Source organism: Bactrocera neohumeralis, chromosome 5, assembly GCF_024586455.1.
Source record: "Bactrocera neohumeralis isolate Rockhampton chromosome 5, APGP_CSIRO_Bneo_wtdbg2-racon-allhic-juicebox.fasta_v2, whole genome shotgun sequence".
Classification (NCBI taxonomy): Eukaryota; Metazoa; Arthropoda; class Insecta; order Diptera; family Tephritidae; genus Bactrocera; species Bactrocera neohumeralis.
Window position 1 is genome coordinate 78,531,262 of NC_065922.1, and position 15,722 is coordinate 78,546,983.

Sequence of the window (15,722 nt, forward strand, 5' to 3'; positions counted from 1 at the left end):
ACTTTATATGCATTTCCGGCAAACAGCTGATGTTTCTGTAAATGACAGTTCAGTTAGGTTGGCATTTCTGCTGTTATGCAAGCCCAGCCGTCAAAACTGACATTTGGCAATCAGAGAAATTTTCCCACTTCTTTAAGCATAAGCGTACGAAAAAATTAAAATTAATTTATCAAAAAATAATAAGTTTCCATTATAATTAATAGGTAAGGAAGTTAGTAAAATGTCGGCTGCAGCCAGTGCCACTAGAAAGCAGGATATGCCCCCACCGGGTGGCTATAAGAAAATTCCATATCTGCGAGTTCCAGCCAAGAGTTATTTCACAGGTGAGTACCAAGAAACCTACGTAACACATCAATTGTTGTTATTCTATTAATTTGTTTTGATAATGCAGGCTTTCAAATGCTGGCCGGGTACGCGGTTGTTACAGCCGCAGGAATGTATGTGTACTATTTGACTGCCAAGCAAATTCATCGTGAAGAGATAGAAAATCGTTCTGCCCAGAATGTCATATATCCCTTGCTTATAGCAGAACGTGATCGTGAATTTCTGAAGCAACTGCGCCGTAATCGCGACGAAGAAGCCAAATTAATGGCAAATGTGCCCGGTTGGGAGGTAAGATATTGTAAAAATTTTATCACTTCAATTCTAAACGTATACTTTTTCAGGTTGGTACTTGGTATGGTGAGCCCGTCTACAAGACCCTTCCTAAAGACACTCTTGTTACCCCCCTATTCAAGGAATTCTATGCTCATACCGATTATAAATCCTACGCCAAGCGCGCACATCTGAAATTGTGGTCTTAAGCACTTTTTCACTCTTTATTTTTAACGCCATTCGGTAAAAATCGAAATAAATCTTCGCAATTGGAATGGATTAGCCAATAAATAAAAGTAAATCAGCTTTATTTTAATATGGATTTCTTTATTAATTCAAAAATTTACGTGTCATAGAATTAAAAAAAAGTTATTCAAGAACGGAGGACGCATTTCAAGTCTAAAGCTGGTACTGTCCGTCGAATGTTGCCTCCAGATATATTCAACGGTTTAAATGGCATATTTACAAAGTATCATCTAGCAAATGAAATAAACAAGTTACAAATAACATAAGGTACGGAAAAAACTTATTAATTCGTAGATCTAAATAGCGTAGCTTTGACATTATTTTTGTGAGATTATGCGTAAATGCAAATCACATGCAGTTGTTACTTCATGTCCCGTCGTCGTTTAATTGTACCATCACAAGTTGGAAGATGCCTTTGCAAGAAACCCTCAAAGACAAATTTGCGCCCACAACGTTCGCAATGAAAATCACGCTTCTCTCCTAACATTTGTTTGTGCTGTTTTAATTGTTCCGCATTGGAATACTTCTCACGGCACTCATCACAGGCGTAACGCCGTTTTACTTGGCCTTCTTCGAACACCACCGTAAAGTTTTGTGAACAAAATGAGCACGTGAACTCTTTAACCACTATCTTTTTCCCTCCATGCTGATCAGCTAAAGCCTGAGCTTCCGCGTCTAGTTTATCTTGTTGTTTATGGCTCTCCATATGCGCTTTCCATTTACCCTCGTCAATAAATTTTCTATAACACCGAGTACATCGTCTTGGGCCTTCACCTGTGTGTCGCATCATATGCTCTTTTAAATACGAAACTGAATTGAATACCTTATTGCAAATTTCACATTTTCTTTGTTCTGGCGGAACCTCTTCACGCTGCTTCATGCAAGCGCGCATATGTAGTTTTAATGATCCTGCAGCACTGTAGCAATTGCCACAATTTGGGCAATAAAAAGTCTTAGAACGGTTTCCCATCGAATCAGTTGGGCTAAGGCTGGCATCACCATCACCACCACTTTCGGTTCCCGTCTCTTCGGGAATTGGCGATGAAGGTACGATATGTAAAATGGTATGTGTGCCATCGTTTTCTTCCACGGTCTCCACCTCTTCGACAGAATGATTGTCGACTAGTTGTTGAATGGTCACAGCACGTCCATGTTCATCAATTATCACTTCTTGTGTGCTTACAATCGTTTCATGTGTTCCAGACAATGATTCAACCGCAGATTCAGATTCTTCCGCCGATGTAAATGTAGCATATGCATATTGCGCACCATCTGGAGCATTGGGATCATGAATCAGTACCGGAACCACTTCCTCTTTAACCGTTGAAGTCAGTGTTGTGAATTTGGCTCGCTTTGGGTTCATATTGCAAAAAAAAATTAATAGAGTTTCAACGTTTCGCGTCTTTTCGCTGCAGTTAGTCAACACTTTTTCACCGAGTTGATTTTTTTCCCGAACCTTTTGCACTACCGAAGGTATTTGACACGAAAATTCGATTGTGGCAACATTCAGTCAAAATGGTGGACAGACTTGCCAAAGTGCTGAGTTGATTTCAGCAAAAGTTGGCAGCATTGTGCTGAGCAGGGTTGCATGTGTGTGTTTCTTGCTTAGCGCTAACAGGGTTACCTATAACATTTCTTATAGAAAACGCAAACCCCGCTCTAGTACACTGCATTTTTAAATTTGAATTACACTTTTTTTCAAATTAAAAAAAAAAAAGAAATGTGATTTATTTACATTTATTAATGTCATTTATCTATATTACCATCTTTATCGTTTATTTCTTATTGTAGTAAGTTAAACTATGCATATGGTATAGTTATAACAATAATTCTTTGTTCATGGTATACATACTCACATATACATACATATGCATTTTTCCTTTTAAACATACATTCAAATGTTTTATAACTTTAATTGAGCAGCAGAAATGCAAGCAATTAATTTAACAGTAAAAATTAAGCAAATTGAATATCAATTAAAAATAGTCATACATTTCATATAAACACCGCTTTCGTAACTGTGCTGTTTGTTATTTAGACATGCATTAAATATACATAAATGTGTATTTGTGCGCACTTTTCTCTTATTTACCTTCTTCCAATGGAAGCATTCCCAGATCCCGCGATTTCACAGCTCTGAATTTCACAAGAAGCAATTGCAGGCATATGGTGAACTTGCAAATATGCACGTGCAGTTACGCGCGTACATACTTACATACTTATGTACGTACTTACTTACATACATATACATACATATGTATGTTTAAAAGATGTGTATGCCGGTATAAATTAAGAATGTATTCTATTTACAACTACTTAATAGATTGTAATAACGTTAAGCTGACTTTCATGAAATTGGAGCAAATATTAACTGGTTTTAACTAGACAATGCGAATACACTAACACATGCATACCTGCGTGTGTATGCGCATTTATGTGCTCATCTAATTAATCATCAATTGTCAAGCGGTTTATTCAAACTGGCGCCGTAATAGTATAAATATATGTACATACATACATATAGTACATAAGGGATTGGGTTAGTTCCGTGAGGGAAGGACGTGCAAAATTTGTACTCTTTCACATGTATACGTACATGACTTTGCATTTAGATGAGTATTTCTCACGCTGGTCACATGCATTCAAAGAAAGCCGCGGTTGCTTATACATATGTACATATTCATATGTATGTACATACATATGTATATGTATATATGTATATATTGACAACAGCATCTTGCGTTTTGTATGACTCAAGCCTGGCCTATAGAAATCGAAGAAAAATATGTAAATCATCAATAAATAGGAAAATACTTTGACATGTACATATGTATTGTACATATGTATGTATATTGAAACTGTATATATTTTCCCAGACACTTCCCTCGGTATTATTGAAGTGGAAAAATACAGGTGGTTTGTAGGTGACGTGTGCTTTTATTAGCTTATTTTTTTTAATAAAATTAATATTTAGTGAGATAATTATTTTATCTTGAGCACTTATTGTGTCTGCGTTTATTAGCATGCAAATAACTTGTAGCGCTAGATATATTTGCATTTAATACACGTCCTTAAAAAAAATTCACAGTTTCGAACGCAAGAAATGAAATAAATAGTCTTGACAGAAAATGCCTAAAAAATTAATAATCTACATACATACATATGTATGTATGTACCTATGTACATATAGAGTTCAAATTGATTTAAATGGGTTTCATCACATTTATTACGTATGTATGTAGGGTATAAATAAGTGTGAATATGACCATTTTCAATTTCAAGTAATATTAAGCTGAATGCGTCAATTCATCACCCCTATACATATGTAAATATGTATACTTACTTATATATATACTTATATGTATATACATACATATGTATGTATGTATGTATAAAAATCTTTCTGGAAGCTAATGTATGCAATTTTTTTTCTGAATTAAAGTGTCAATTGACGTGATACTCGCTGGATTAAAAAAAATATAAAATTTGTCTTATCTTTAATTAAAGTATAAGAGTATACATATACAATTAATGCACAATAATGCCCATTTAATATACCATAAGGAGAGGTCAGATACCCTCATACACCACCATATAGACGGTACATCTGGATGTACATATGTATGTACATGAAACGAAACCATTTTGTGCTTATGTTATGAAGTATAAGCTTAATGTTTAAATAAGTATTTCTTATGTATTATCCTTGGCTCCAAAAGTTTAATAGAGTAAAATTAGTGTTAACGCTGTTAACGTCATTTAAAAGTTTTTTTTTATTTATTTTTTTTTTGTTGTTTTTTCCATATGTAGTATGTATGTACATATGTGTGTATATTAAGCAATCGCATTGTTGGGTGCGCACAACGTCAATCACAATAAATATTGGCCAACTCCAACGACGCACAGCACTTAACCGTAATTGTTGTGCCACATGCATGCCTATAAGCCAGCCATAATGGTCCAATAATGGTCGTACACTTGCGACTCATCTAATAATGAATGTCATGTGGAAATTGCGTGTTCAAACCGACTTTAAGGCCGCCAATTGAACGGCGATCTTTAATTTGAGTTTTCATTTTTATTGAACGTCAATTCATTGAAAAGTGCAAAAACAGTTATTTTTGGCGGAAAATGGTAGGGTGACTATTACATACATAGATAATTTTTCGCACAATGTACAAATATTCATGCATATGTACATGCTTACATATTAATGTAAAATAATCAGATAAGGCTATACTTGAATGTACCCCGAAGTTTATGGGGCGTATGAGTGATTCTGAGTGGAAACTTTATATGTATGTATGTACATATGTACATACATATGTATGACATTTCACAAAATTGTGTAAAACTTTGTTTCGTTTGAAAAAGTATGGTAAATGAATTTACAATTAGTTTTAATTGGCCGTGAAGTCATCACTAGAAATTTGATGTTTCATTTCTTAATTCATTACTTTATTTACTGCTATATTTCGCACATTTGTATGTACATCCAGCACACACATCACTATTAATATTTAGAAAATATCTCTACATACATATTCATATATAAATTTATATATTTATATAATATTTGTAGATAAATCATTCAATTATGTAAGTTTGTAATGAGATTCAATATGCAAATGTTGTGACAACGGTCACGTTTGCAAGATGCCTGCTTCACATTTTCAATTTACATGTGTATATGTGTAGATATACATATGTGTGTATATGTATAGATGTAGACATTTGCCAAGATTGCAAAATTAATAGTCATTGTTTTATTTGCTAACAAAATCATTTTAATGTGAAATATTCATATCGATGTGCATACATACAAACATTTACAGCTTTATTTGCATGTATTTTCAAACATAAAAGTACAAATTCCATACGCCATCCGTTACGTTAGCTATTTTTAGCTGCATTTGGCGCGACCAGCCTCTATTCGACACGTAAATGACTTAGAAATACATACCTATGTATGTACTTATGAATGTACATATGTGCATTCGTTTATAGTTATGAATTTTTATATGTTTTCGCTCACTCATTTAAATTCTTGCAAATGCATGTGCTTATTCCTTAAACTGCTGTTGCTTCTTTAGAGGACAAGGTGCGCGACATTAAGGCAGACGATGTACTACAAACATACTTATATATGTATATGTACAAGCCTTTAAAACTTTTCTTTCAGATATTCCTTATAACAATAAATTCTATATAATATACTTACATACATACATATCCAACTAATTTCATTCAGAAATAAATACTACTATGGTATGTGTGTATGTAAGAATTATGTGCACATCATACATACATACATATGTACACATATACCTACAAATGTACATGGTATACATATACAACGTGTAGAGGCAGTGGGTACGAACTGCATATTTTTACCTGGAATTTACTGTATATGTACATATGTAGGTATATATAAGCAAACATACATACACACATACATATGTATCTACACATATACATACATATATTTACAGTGTGACAGAATGTTGAAATGCCTCGTTCAGCTCTATATTTTTCCACCTTTTTGCTTTTGTTATTATAGCCGTTATTCTATTCGTCGTTGCACGAAATTGCTATTTTGCTTTTACTGCACTGCCCGCAGTGCACTCAACAAAAATGGGAAATACTAAAATCGCTTGTTGGCTGAGGTGTTCATATGGCCGCACAATGGCAAAAAGCAGAGCGAAAACAGCACAGAACTATAGCTAAACAAAACGTATTATAAACAGTGGAATTTTCCATTCGGTTTCAGTGCAATTTGCGCTGGGTGTATTAACCCCTTCGTTGCTGTGGCAACCCAGCAAGAAAACATACAAAAAAGTGTGCGCACATGCCAGATTTTCGGAGTTGTTAAACTACCCCTAATAAACAACAAACTGTTGGATCGAAAGTTATGGAAAGTTTTTGCAACAACACCCAGCAGGGGTTGGAACCCGTAAGATTACAATCGTATATACATACCTGCCTGTATTATAGTGCCTTTGCATGCGCGTATGCTGTAAACAAGGTCTCGTAACTGTCGTAATTTGAACTTTCTAGAATATAGTAGCTCGCAGATCTGGCTAGCGAATCTGTCGTATCAACTATCGTCTCAAAAACGCCAGGTAGCTGAGTCGGCTTTGCAAATGGTGATGCGTGTTCTGAAACAGCGCACTGCCACTTAGCGGGTTAATACAGCATGAAATTATCGCTTTGTAGTTTATTAAATTGCTGGCGAGCAAAAATTCCAACGCAGATGGTGCCACTGTTTGTGCGGAGACACTTTTTTAAATTAATTTGTATGTTTCGACTCACATACATACATATGTATGAATGCACGTTTCCATATCTTTGTATGAATGTATGTATGTAAATAATAATGATATCTAAAAGCGTGTGTGTTGGGCGAATTCGCCCAGTGAACAAAGCAAACGTCCATTGCGCGACAAAGTACAAACGAATTGAACCAAGGTAAAATTAATAAAACCGCGGTTTCATACTTGCTGCATTCTTACATACATACATATGTACATATGTATATACATATGTATGTATATACATGCTTTTTATTTACATATGAAAATATGTATGTATAATTTTTACAGCGCTCGCATGCTTTTTATCGGCGCTAAGATTTTATAACTCAATTAGGCAAATAAATGAATGAAATGCAGGAAGTCAAAGTCATTGCTTTTCACAATACATACATAAGTACATATATGTATGTAAATTAAAGGCGAAACTGACAATAAGCAAACGAAATTGCAATGCATTGCGACTAAAAATAGTACGCAATTAAAAATATAAATATTGGGCAGTCGAAAACGTCTTTTCGTATTTCTAATCAAACTTCTGCTTATTTTTTTTATATATTTATAATGAACTTTAATGTACCAAATACATATGTACCATTTTGGTCAACCACTTTTTCCATTTTTCCGTTAGAAGGAGACATTATTTCATCAGTGTAAATCGAAATTTCATTATTTCCAGAATGAAAGCGACCATGGTTGTGTTACACGAACTGATACAGCGTCGTCTCCGTAAACTTCACAAATTTCATTGGTGGCTTGTGTGGCATTCTTCTCTTTTTTATTTCCAATGATTTTCGAGCAGCTGTAACTGTTTTTCGACTAGCCAATACTGCCCGTCAATATTCTTATGAATAGCAGTTAAACGATTTAGAATAAAACAATTTGTCTCCAGTTTCAAAAAAGTTATAATTATTGTACTTTTTTGGAGCAGGCAATTTGTATAAACTCAGGCATAAAAAGTAAAAACTTTTACTCCCAACTTCATGTTAGTATTCTGTCCACTTTCCGCTACGTTTTAGGACTTGATTAAATCTTTTCAGCATTGAAACAATTATGTTTCTTAACCTAAGCTTTAAACACGACTTTTAGGTCTATGACTCTGTTAAATTGTCGCCCTTTAGTATAAACTCCCTTAATATAATACCCCACAGATTTGCCTTAAAGTTTAACCTGAGCTACGAATTAAAAATAGACGAAATTATCTACAACTTCGAAGTTGTGACTGACATCAGTGACGTGGGTGCCTAGTCGCGAGTGCGACGACTGTTTGTTTGATGACAGGAGATACTTCGTCTTGCCCTCGTTCACCACTAGACCCATTTGCTTCGCTGCCTTATCCATTCTGGAGAAAACAGAACTACGCCAGCAGCTGTACACTCTTATAGAAGATGGTGCCTTCTCTGTTTAGTTCTGCAGCTCGAATTATTTTCTCCAGAAGTCACAGGAGGGGAGTCGCCTTGTCTGAAACCTCGTTTGGCATCGAACGGCTCGGAGAGGTCCTTCCCGATGCTGACGGAGCTTTTGATGTTGCTCAGCGTCAGTTTACAAAGCGCGGATACCAAATTCAGACTTCGCAGCATAAAGGCAGTTCTTCGCGGCGTGTTTATATAGCTCGCCCAGCAATTCATCGGCCAGCAGGCAGGAGAAGTGTTCCCTCCATAATTTTAGTATGCCCTGAGCATCAGTCACGAGATCACCTCTTGGGATTCTACAAGAGTATGCTCCGGTCTTGAAACCTTCTGTTAGTCGGCGCATCTTTTCGTAGAATTTTTGAGCATGACCCCTGTCGGCCAGCGTGTCAAGCTCTTCGTACTCACGCATTTCGGCCTCTCTCTTTTTTTGTCTGCAAATGCGTCTCGATTCCTTCTTCAACTCTCGGTGAGATGTGAAATCTATTTGTATCAAAATACGCTCCGATGCTTAAAATCGCCTGTACAAAAGTGAAAAACTTATGTACATATATGCTAAAGCTTTAGCTTTGTTCTAATTGGATATTATTACACCTTCGCATTATTTACTATTACGTACTATTTTCCGATTTTACATGCAAAAAATTTCCGACTTCCTCTTTTGTGCCCAAGCGAGGTGCATAAATCAAAATATTAACATCTGAAAGTAATCTGTTAATAGGGTGTGTTAGTTTCGCAGTGATCTCTACTCCCACCTGTCACTCGGTATGCACATTTGTAGCTGTTAATGGAGCGCATATGAGATAAGTGGCGTTGAGTGCTGCAAAAAGGTCGATTGCCGACAGCTTGTGGACATAATATAAATAAATAGACGATTAGTTGTTCGCCAACTGGTATGACACAACCGAGCCTCGTGAATAACAAATGGCCGGTGGGTGGCAAGTGCATGCGATACCGTTATATCTTGGCACTTGTAGGTGGTTAATTGAATCACGCGAGAGGTCCGACTACCAGCCCCCTAGTGGGCATATATAAGTATATATGTACATACATACATACATACGTACATATGTATATGTATACATCGTATATTGAATTATGACAGGAGGGTGGAGTATGAGCTAATGAAAAGTAATGCAAATTGTGCTCGCATTTCTAAAGATGGGAATTAATTATTTTGCAACGTTATCGCTGAATCAGCACAAGAAGCTGCATAAATTAAGCATTTCCAATAGCGTTGATTGCATCGTCAACACATACATACATATTAAATTATTTATTTACTGCATACAAATCTACACATAAATATAAAAATGTAAACAAACAGCATGAAAATATATAAACCAAATACATACACACATGTATGTACATATGTATATGCAAGTGAAGCGTATATTGGAAGCATTGTTGCAAATTTTGGACTTTTAAATAAAAATGTGCGCTAACTACCAAGAGAAAAGCAGAGTAAGCACAGATCAGGTTTGCAAAATGAGAGCTATAGATCGCGCGTTGTACTATTATACTCGCCGTTGATCGTCTGTTTACACTTCAGTTTGCGAAAATCTTTGCGCACCCCACAGAAGCGTTGCCCACGCACGACTTTAAAAAGTCGCAAATTTTGTGTTAATGTTTCTGAGAAACTTTTATTACATTCGTTATACCGATAGTTCGCTTACATACAAACATACTTATATAAAAAAATATAAACCCTATACCTATTTATAATGCGGTTTTTGAACCACTAAGCCTACGAGCCATTCACTGTCACCACTTCCATTTCGTTGTGCTTCGCGCTCTCGCTGAGTCCCACCAGTTTCTCGCTCTCCGTCCATAGCCAATCGGCTGTGTCCTTGTTCTTTGCCCACGGTAGTAGCGGCCAGCGCATTGAATCGCTGTAGTAATCGCCACTGCAGAGTTCCAAGGCTGGATCAAGCGCCAGCCGGAGTTGTGTTTGCGCACCATCCTCCGGCGACTTCCACAAGAACTGCACCAGGTAATGCAACAAACCGAAGCCTGGAAATTTTATATGTCGCACCAATTCAGTGCGCACTACGCCAGGATGACAGCAGTTCACTGTTACGCCAGTGCCTTGCAAAAGTTCCGCCAATTTACGAGTAAACAACACATTTGCCAACTTACTTTGCGCGTAAGCGCCGAAGAAGCTCGAATAATGGCGTTCGCTATTCAGGTCATTGCGTTTAATTCGCCCGAAAATGTACATGGCTGAGCTGACGACTACAATACGGCTTGGCGCTGATGCTTTGAGACGCTCCAGCAGTAGATTTGTCAGCAGAAAGTGGCCCAGATGATTCACGCCCAACTGCTGTTCGAAGCCGTCAGCTGTGAGTTTGCGCGGCGTGGCCATAATACCCGCATTATTCACTAAAATATCCAAACGTTGCTCATCGCCCAGAAAACGCGTTGCAAACTGGCGCACAGATGCCAGCGAAGCAAGATCCAAAGTACGATTATAGACATGCTGATTGCCAGTGCGCTCTATAATCTCCAGACGCGCAGCTTCACAACGCACCGCATCACGACACGCCATATAAACACGTCCGCCTCGACGCGCCAATTCCAAGGCGGTTGCCTTGCCGATGCCTGTGTTGCAGCCGGTCACAATCACCACTTTACCATCAATGCGGTTCGCCTTGCGATAACGCGGACCCTGTATGCATTTGCGCAGCAGCCACAACAACAATACAACGATTAAGCCAATAAGGAGAATTGGTAGTAGCCGTGCCCAAATGCCATAGAAACACAGCCTCTCATCCTCATTATCTGGCATATTGTAATCGGATCGTGTATTATTGCTTGTTTGTGTATGTATGTATGAATGTGTACGCGTCGTAGCGATTTATTTTATTTGTTTAAAGTGAGACTTTGCGTATTCAGCGTCGAGCTTAAACTGACTTTCCAGCACAAATCACTTCCACTGGCAGCGATTCGCGTTTTCCTCACTCGTTGATAAATGCTAACCAAGTCAACATAATGTTTGCGCGCTGCTCAAGCTCAGTAAGCTCTTAATATTAGCTGCAGCATATTTTTCGACAGCGGTGAAAGTGGCGGCTCCCATATACAGAGGCCATAGCACAAAGGTTCATACAAATGTACATGGAAAAGGTAAACGATAGCCCAATTACTCCGGGCAGCTTTCGAATATACACAATTGCGGCTCTGGCTTCCGCTGCAGTCGTTGTTAAATGTAGCGAGTAAACAGCGACGCATTAAAGCCGTCTTTATACGCTCGACTCACTAATAGATAGAGCGTTAAATACCGGTATTCTAAGCCTCTCGAAGAACTTTGAGCTCGGTTGGCCTCAGAACTTTACACACACAGTTTCGAACATTGTAACAATTATAAGGTAGAGCAGTTTTGAGCACCGCTGGCAGCACAAAACGAGGCTACGCTTCTCACATGTTTACTTGTCAAATAGCCTCTGTTGTGGCTGCTTTGTATTCCAGGCATACCAGCTGCAAGCAGCGCCCGTGCCAGTGTAAGTCAAAGCTGGCAACCGGTTCGCCATGAACTTCCTCGCCAACAGCAAACAGTCTATAGATAGACTTGCATATATGGTTGTATTTGTGTACCAGTTATAAGTACACGAAGTAAGAACAGATTATTTCGTTGCAAGCGGCGCTGAATGCAAGCGCTCTAAACAGTGCTGCTGCTATAGCTAAACTTGGTCAATGCTGAGCAGCTGCACCCTATAAGCGGTCTAGGCTCATAGGTATTACTGATATACGGTACCAACAAAGTTATAATAAAATCAGTTCAAAGTCAAATCAGCAAATCGTGAAAGTGATAACTAAGAAACCTCCTCAACAAATATTTACCATTGCCCAAATTAAAACAAAAAACACTCTCTTGTCACTCTCGGTGTTATTGTTGCTTTATAAAAATAACTAAATGTGTAATATGTGTATACTTATGTATATATGCAGAGGCTTAAAAATTAAGTAAATACAATCAAAAAAAACTAAACAAATGCGATACACACTGAAGCATTTCTTACGAAAGACGCGGAGGAATAGTGCGCTACCTTCCTGGGGCGAGGCTTTATTGATCCACCACTATTGTTTGCACCGCATTTGGCGTTCCTTGAAGGCCGACTAATTTTTCGCTCTCTTTCCATAACCATTCCGCCATCTCTTTGTCTTTTGCTTTCGGCAGCAGAGGCAAGCTGGTCGAGTCTGCGTAGAAGTCACCACTGCACTTCTCTAGCGCCGGATCCAATGCTACGCGCAATGTCGTCTGCGCACCGGCTTTGGGCGTTTTGACGAAGCAGCCAAATACGCGGAACCAAATGGCGTTGAACCAGTGCGTAGAAATGCTGTAGCGACCCAATTCAGTACGCACTATACCGGGATGGACGGAGTTGACGGTTACGCCAGTATTTCTAAGCATTTCAGCCAACTTTCGTGTGAATAGTATATTGGCCAATTTGCTTTGGCAGTAGGCACCCAGGAATTTTGAATAGTGCTTCTCACTGTTCAAATCGTCTTTGTTGATGCGTCCGCAGATGTAGGCCGCTGAACTCACCACTACAATGCGACTCGGTGCACTAGACTTTAGGCGTTCTAGCAGTATATTTGTCAACAAGAAATGGCCCAAGTGATTCACACCAAACTGCTGTTCGAAGCCGTCGACGGTGAGCTTGCGCGGTGTGGCCATAATGCCGGCATTATTTATAAGAATGTCCAAGCGTTGTTCCTCTGCTAAAAAGCGTTCGGAAAATTGGCGCACCGACGACAATGAGGCCAAGTCCAATGTGCGATTGAAGACGTTTTGATTTTGTGTGCGTTCAATGATCTCCAAGCGTGCGGCCTCACAACGCGCAGCGTCACGGCAAGCCATGTAAATGCGCCCACCTCTGCGTGCCAGCTCCATGGCAGTCTCCTTACCTATGCCAGTATTACAGCCTGTCACAATCACTACTTTACCATCGATGCGGGTCTTCTTGCGGTAAAAGGGTCCCTGTACGCACTTGCGTAGCAACCACATAATCAATGCGATAACAAGGCAAAAGACAAGTACGAGCACCAGCCAGGCCCATAGACCGCGAAAGCACAATGATTTTTCGTCGTCTTCCAAAGGGCTGGGTACTTCATCCGGCATATTCAGTGGCTTTATTTGTATATGAAACGTTGGTTTTCAACTAAAATGTCGTTTGTCGATTTGCGCGCTCGCGTTGTTTACTCACACTGCAACTTTCTTTTAGGCACCGTTACAGACAACTAACTGCCATCCACCAACTTCCATCATCATCACTGCACCACTTAGTCCAAGTATGTTCGAATTTCAGTAGTTGCTTTCGAATTTCGCTTCGCTTTGTGACTTTCTTTTAATAACCAGGCTAATACACTGCCTACTACCACCAGCCGGCAACAACTAATGTCTTATCGCGGGCCGCTCACAGTGAAGATGGAATGCTACGAGCATGAACAAGCAAATACCAGTTTTGGTTTTGACTGTAAGAGCTCTAGCTCTCAACGGCTGTGGCACACTCACAGCCCGACATATATACATACATACATAATATACGCCGAAACCGAGTTGATATTTGTCTTTGTTGTTTTTTTACATGTCATATACATATGTACATATGTATGTAATTAACACTTAAATTTGAATATTCGCTAAAAGAACATGCAAAACATTTTAAATTCGAAATATGGGTTGCACATTATTTTTAACGTTTATACATATATATTTTTCGATCTGCTGATTAGAAATGGTATTTTTATATATCTCAATACCTTTATTACCATAATTTACTTTTAATTGAATACACCATTAAATGAACAAAGTATTGTTGCCATCGTGGCAGCAGTCAGACAAAAATTCAAACTTCATACATCTGCCTTAACCTTGTCTCACACGGCGATTGTCTCAATACGTTCGGTTCTGCTTAACCCAACCAACCGCTCGCTCTCACGCCACAACCAGTCAGTCATCTTTTTGTCCGTGGCCCACGGTGGTAGTGGCCATCGTATGTAGTAAGAGTAGTAGCCGCCTGTCGAACGTTCCAAGCTTGGATCAAGCGCTACACGTAGCGCGGTCTGTGCACCTGCGCGGGGTGTGCGAGCGACTAGTCCGTAAAGCTTGTAGATGATGTCCCACAGCCAAGTTGGCGTTTGGTTCTTAAACATTAATTTGGTATACACCATTCCAGGATTGCAACAATTTACTGTTACGCTAGTACCGTCCAATATTGTCGCCAACTTGCGGGTGAAAAGTATGTTTGCTAACTTACTGTTACTATAAGAGCCGAAGATCTTCGAATAACGCAGCTCACTGTTCAGATCGTCCTTGTTAATGCGTCCGAAGAGGTGCATGAAGGAGCTCATTACGACTACGCGACTCGGCGCGGCTGCCTTCAGACGTTCAAGCAGTAGATTAGCGAGTAAGAAATGTCCAAAATGGTTGACGCCGAATTGGTACTCAAAACCGTCGGCAGTCATTGAGCGTGGTATAGCCATAACACCTGCGTTGTTCACTAAAATGTCCAGTCGTTGTTCTTCCGCGTTAAAGCGCGCTGCAAACTGACGCACCGACTCCAAAGAAGCCAGATCCAGGGTGCGGTTGTAGATTTGCTGATTGCCCGTGCGCTCAATAATATTCAGTCGAGTAGCCTCGCAACGCGCAGCATCACGGCAGGCCATATAAATGCGAGCGCCACGCCGCGCGAGCTCCAGCGCGATCTCTTTGCCAATGCCACTATTGCAGCCAGTGATAATGACGACCTTGTCGTCGATGCGATTTCGCTTGCGGTAGTATGGACCTTGTTTGATTTTGCGCAAAATATACAATATGCCAACAACGAGGAATGTTATAAGGAATATTTGTATGATCCAAGCCCAAGCGCCGTGAAAACATAATGTCTTTGGTGAACGCTTTGAGGGTGTATTCAACACAAGCTCCTCGGTCATGATTAAGCGAAGCTACCACACTGCTGCTCTTAAACGGCCTTACCTAAGTCTGCTCTGTCTGAGTGAAAAAGTTGAACTAAATTTCTAAATCTGTCATTTTAAGTTTACTGATTTTTTTGGTAACATTCATATTTTAGAGTTCGATACACGAACTAACCCACACAGCTGCTATTTTCTAGTATTTAAGGAGACGGTTGCCTTGACCGACTACGTGTCAGTTTTGTCCGAG

The 15,722-nt window shown here is 39.0% G+C and overlaps 5 protein-coding genes across 6 annotated transcripts; 1 reads left to right on the forward strand and 4 right to left on the reverse strand.

Moving 5' to 3' along the window:
- Positions 1-53: 53 nt before the first annotated feature.
- On the forward strand, positions 54-1,106 carry LOC126760295 (NADH dehydrogenase [ubiquinone] 1 alpha subcomplex subunit 13). Of its 2 annotated transcripts, XR_007667181.1 has the most exons (5): positions 54-144; positions 204-323; positions 392-612; positions 666-890; positions 951-1,106. XR_007667181.1 is itself a non-coding variant. In XM_050475830.1 (4 exons), the coding sequence occupies exons 2-4, from the start codon at positions 221-223 to the stop codon at positions 801-803; spliced, it is 462 nt and encodes a 153-aa protein (XP_050331787.1). In that variant the 5' UTR covers positions 54-144; positions 204-220; the 3' UTR covers positions 804-910. The 2 variants fall into 2 exon arrangements, 1 of the variants encoding a protein (XP_050331787.1); XM_050475830.1 differs by lacking the exon at positions 951-1,106 and having other exon boundaries at positions 666-910.
- Positions 901-2,345, reverse strand: LOC126760291 (zinc finger protein 225). The gene has a single exon (XM_050475821.1). The coding sequence runs from the start codon at positions 2,201-2,203 to the stop codon at positions 1,202-1,204; it is 1,002 nt and encodes a 333-aa protein (XP_050331778.1). The 5' UTR covers positions 2,204-2,345; the 3' UTR covers positions 901-1,201.
- Positions 2,346-10,176: 7,831 nt separating this feature from the next.
- On the reverse strand, positions 10,177-11,494 carry LOC126760290 (retinol dehydrogenase 12). Its single transcript, XM_050475820.1, has one exon. It carries the CDS (start codon positions 11,346-11,348, stop codon positions 10,308-10,310), a length of 1,041 nt encoding a protein of 346 aa, XP_050331777.1. The 5' UTR covers positions 11,349-11,494; the 3' UTR covers positions 10,177-10,307.
- A 950-nt stretch (positions 11,495-12,444) lies between these two features.
- Positions 12,445-14,001, reverse strand: LOC126760287 (retinol dehydrogenase 12-like). The gene has a single exon (XM_050475816.1). The coding sequence runs from the start codon at positions 13,677-13,679 to the stop codon at positions 12,621-12,623; it is 1,059 nt and encodes a 352-aa protein (XP_050331773.1). The 5' UTR covers positions 13,680-14,001; the 3' UTR covers positions 12,445-12,620.
- Positions 14,002-14,381: 380 nt separating this feature from the next.
- LOC126760289 (retinol dehydrogenase 12-like) lies at positions 14,382-15,722 on the reverse strand. Its single transcript, XM_050475819.1, has one exon. The coding sequence runs from the start codon at positions 15,491-15,493 to the stop codon at positions 14,438-14,440; it is 1,056 nt and encodes a 351-aa protein (XP_050331776.1). The 5' UTR covers positions 15,494-15,722; the 3' UTR covers positions 14,382-14,437.

Excerpts from the sequence above, each read along its gene's own strand:
- LOC126760295 (XM_050475830.1), top strand. The coding sequence starts at position 221 with ATGTCGGCTGCAGCCAGTGCCACTAGAAAGCAGGATATGCCCCCACCG. Across the intron at positions 324-391 it reads AGCCAAGAGTTATTTCACAG|GCTTTCAAATGCTGGCCGGG; the intron begins GTGAGTACCAAG and ends TTGATAATGCAG. Across the intron at positions 613-665 it reads CAAATGTGCCCGGTTGGGAG|GTTGGTACTTGGTATGGTGA; the intron begins GTAAGATATTGT and ends ATACTTTTTCAG.
- LOC126760291 (XM_050475821.1), bottom strand. The coding sequence starts at position 2,203 with ATGAACCCAAAGCGAGCCAAATTCACAACACTGACTTCAACGGTTAAA.
- LOC126760290 (XM_050475820.1), bottom strand. The coding sequence starts at position 11,348 with ATGCCAGATAATGAGGATGAGAGGCTGTGTTTCTATGGCATTTGGGCA.
- LOC126760287 (XM_050475816.1), bottom strand. The coding sequence starts at position 13,679 with ATGCCGGATGAAGTACCCAGCCCTTTGGAAGACGACGAAAAATCATTG.
- LOC126760289 (XM_050475819.1), bottom strand. The coding sequence starts at position 15,493 with ATGACCGAGGAGCTTGTGTTGAATACACCCTCAAAGCGTTCACCAAAG.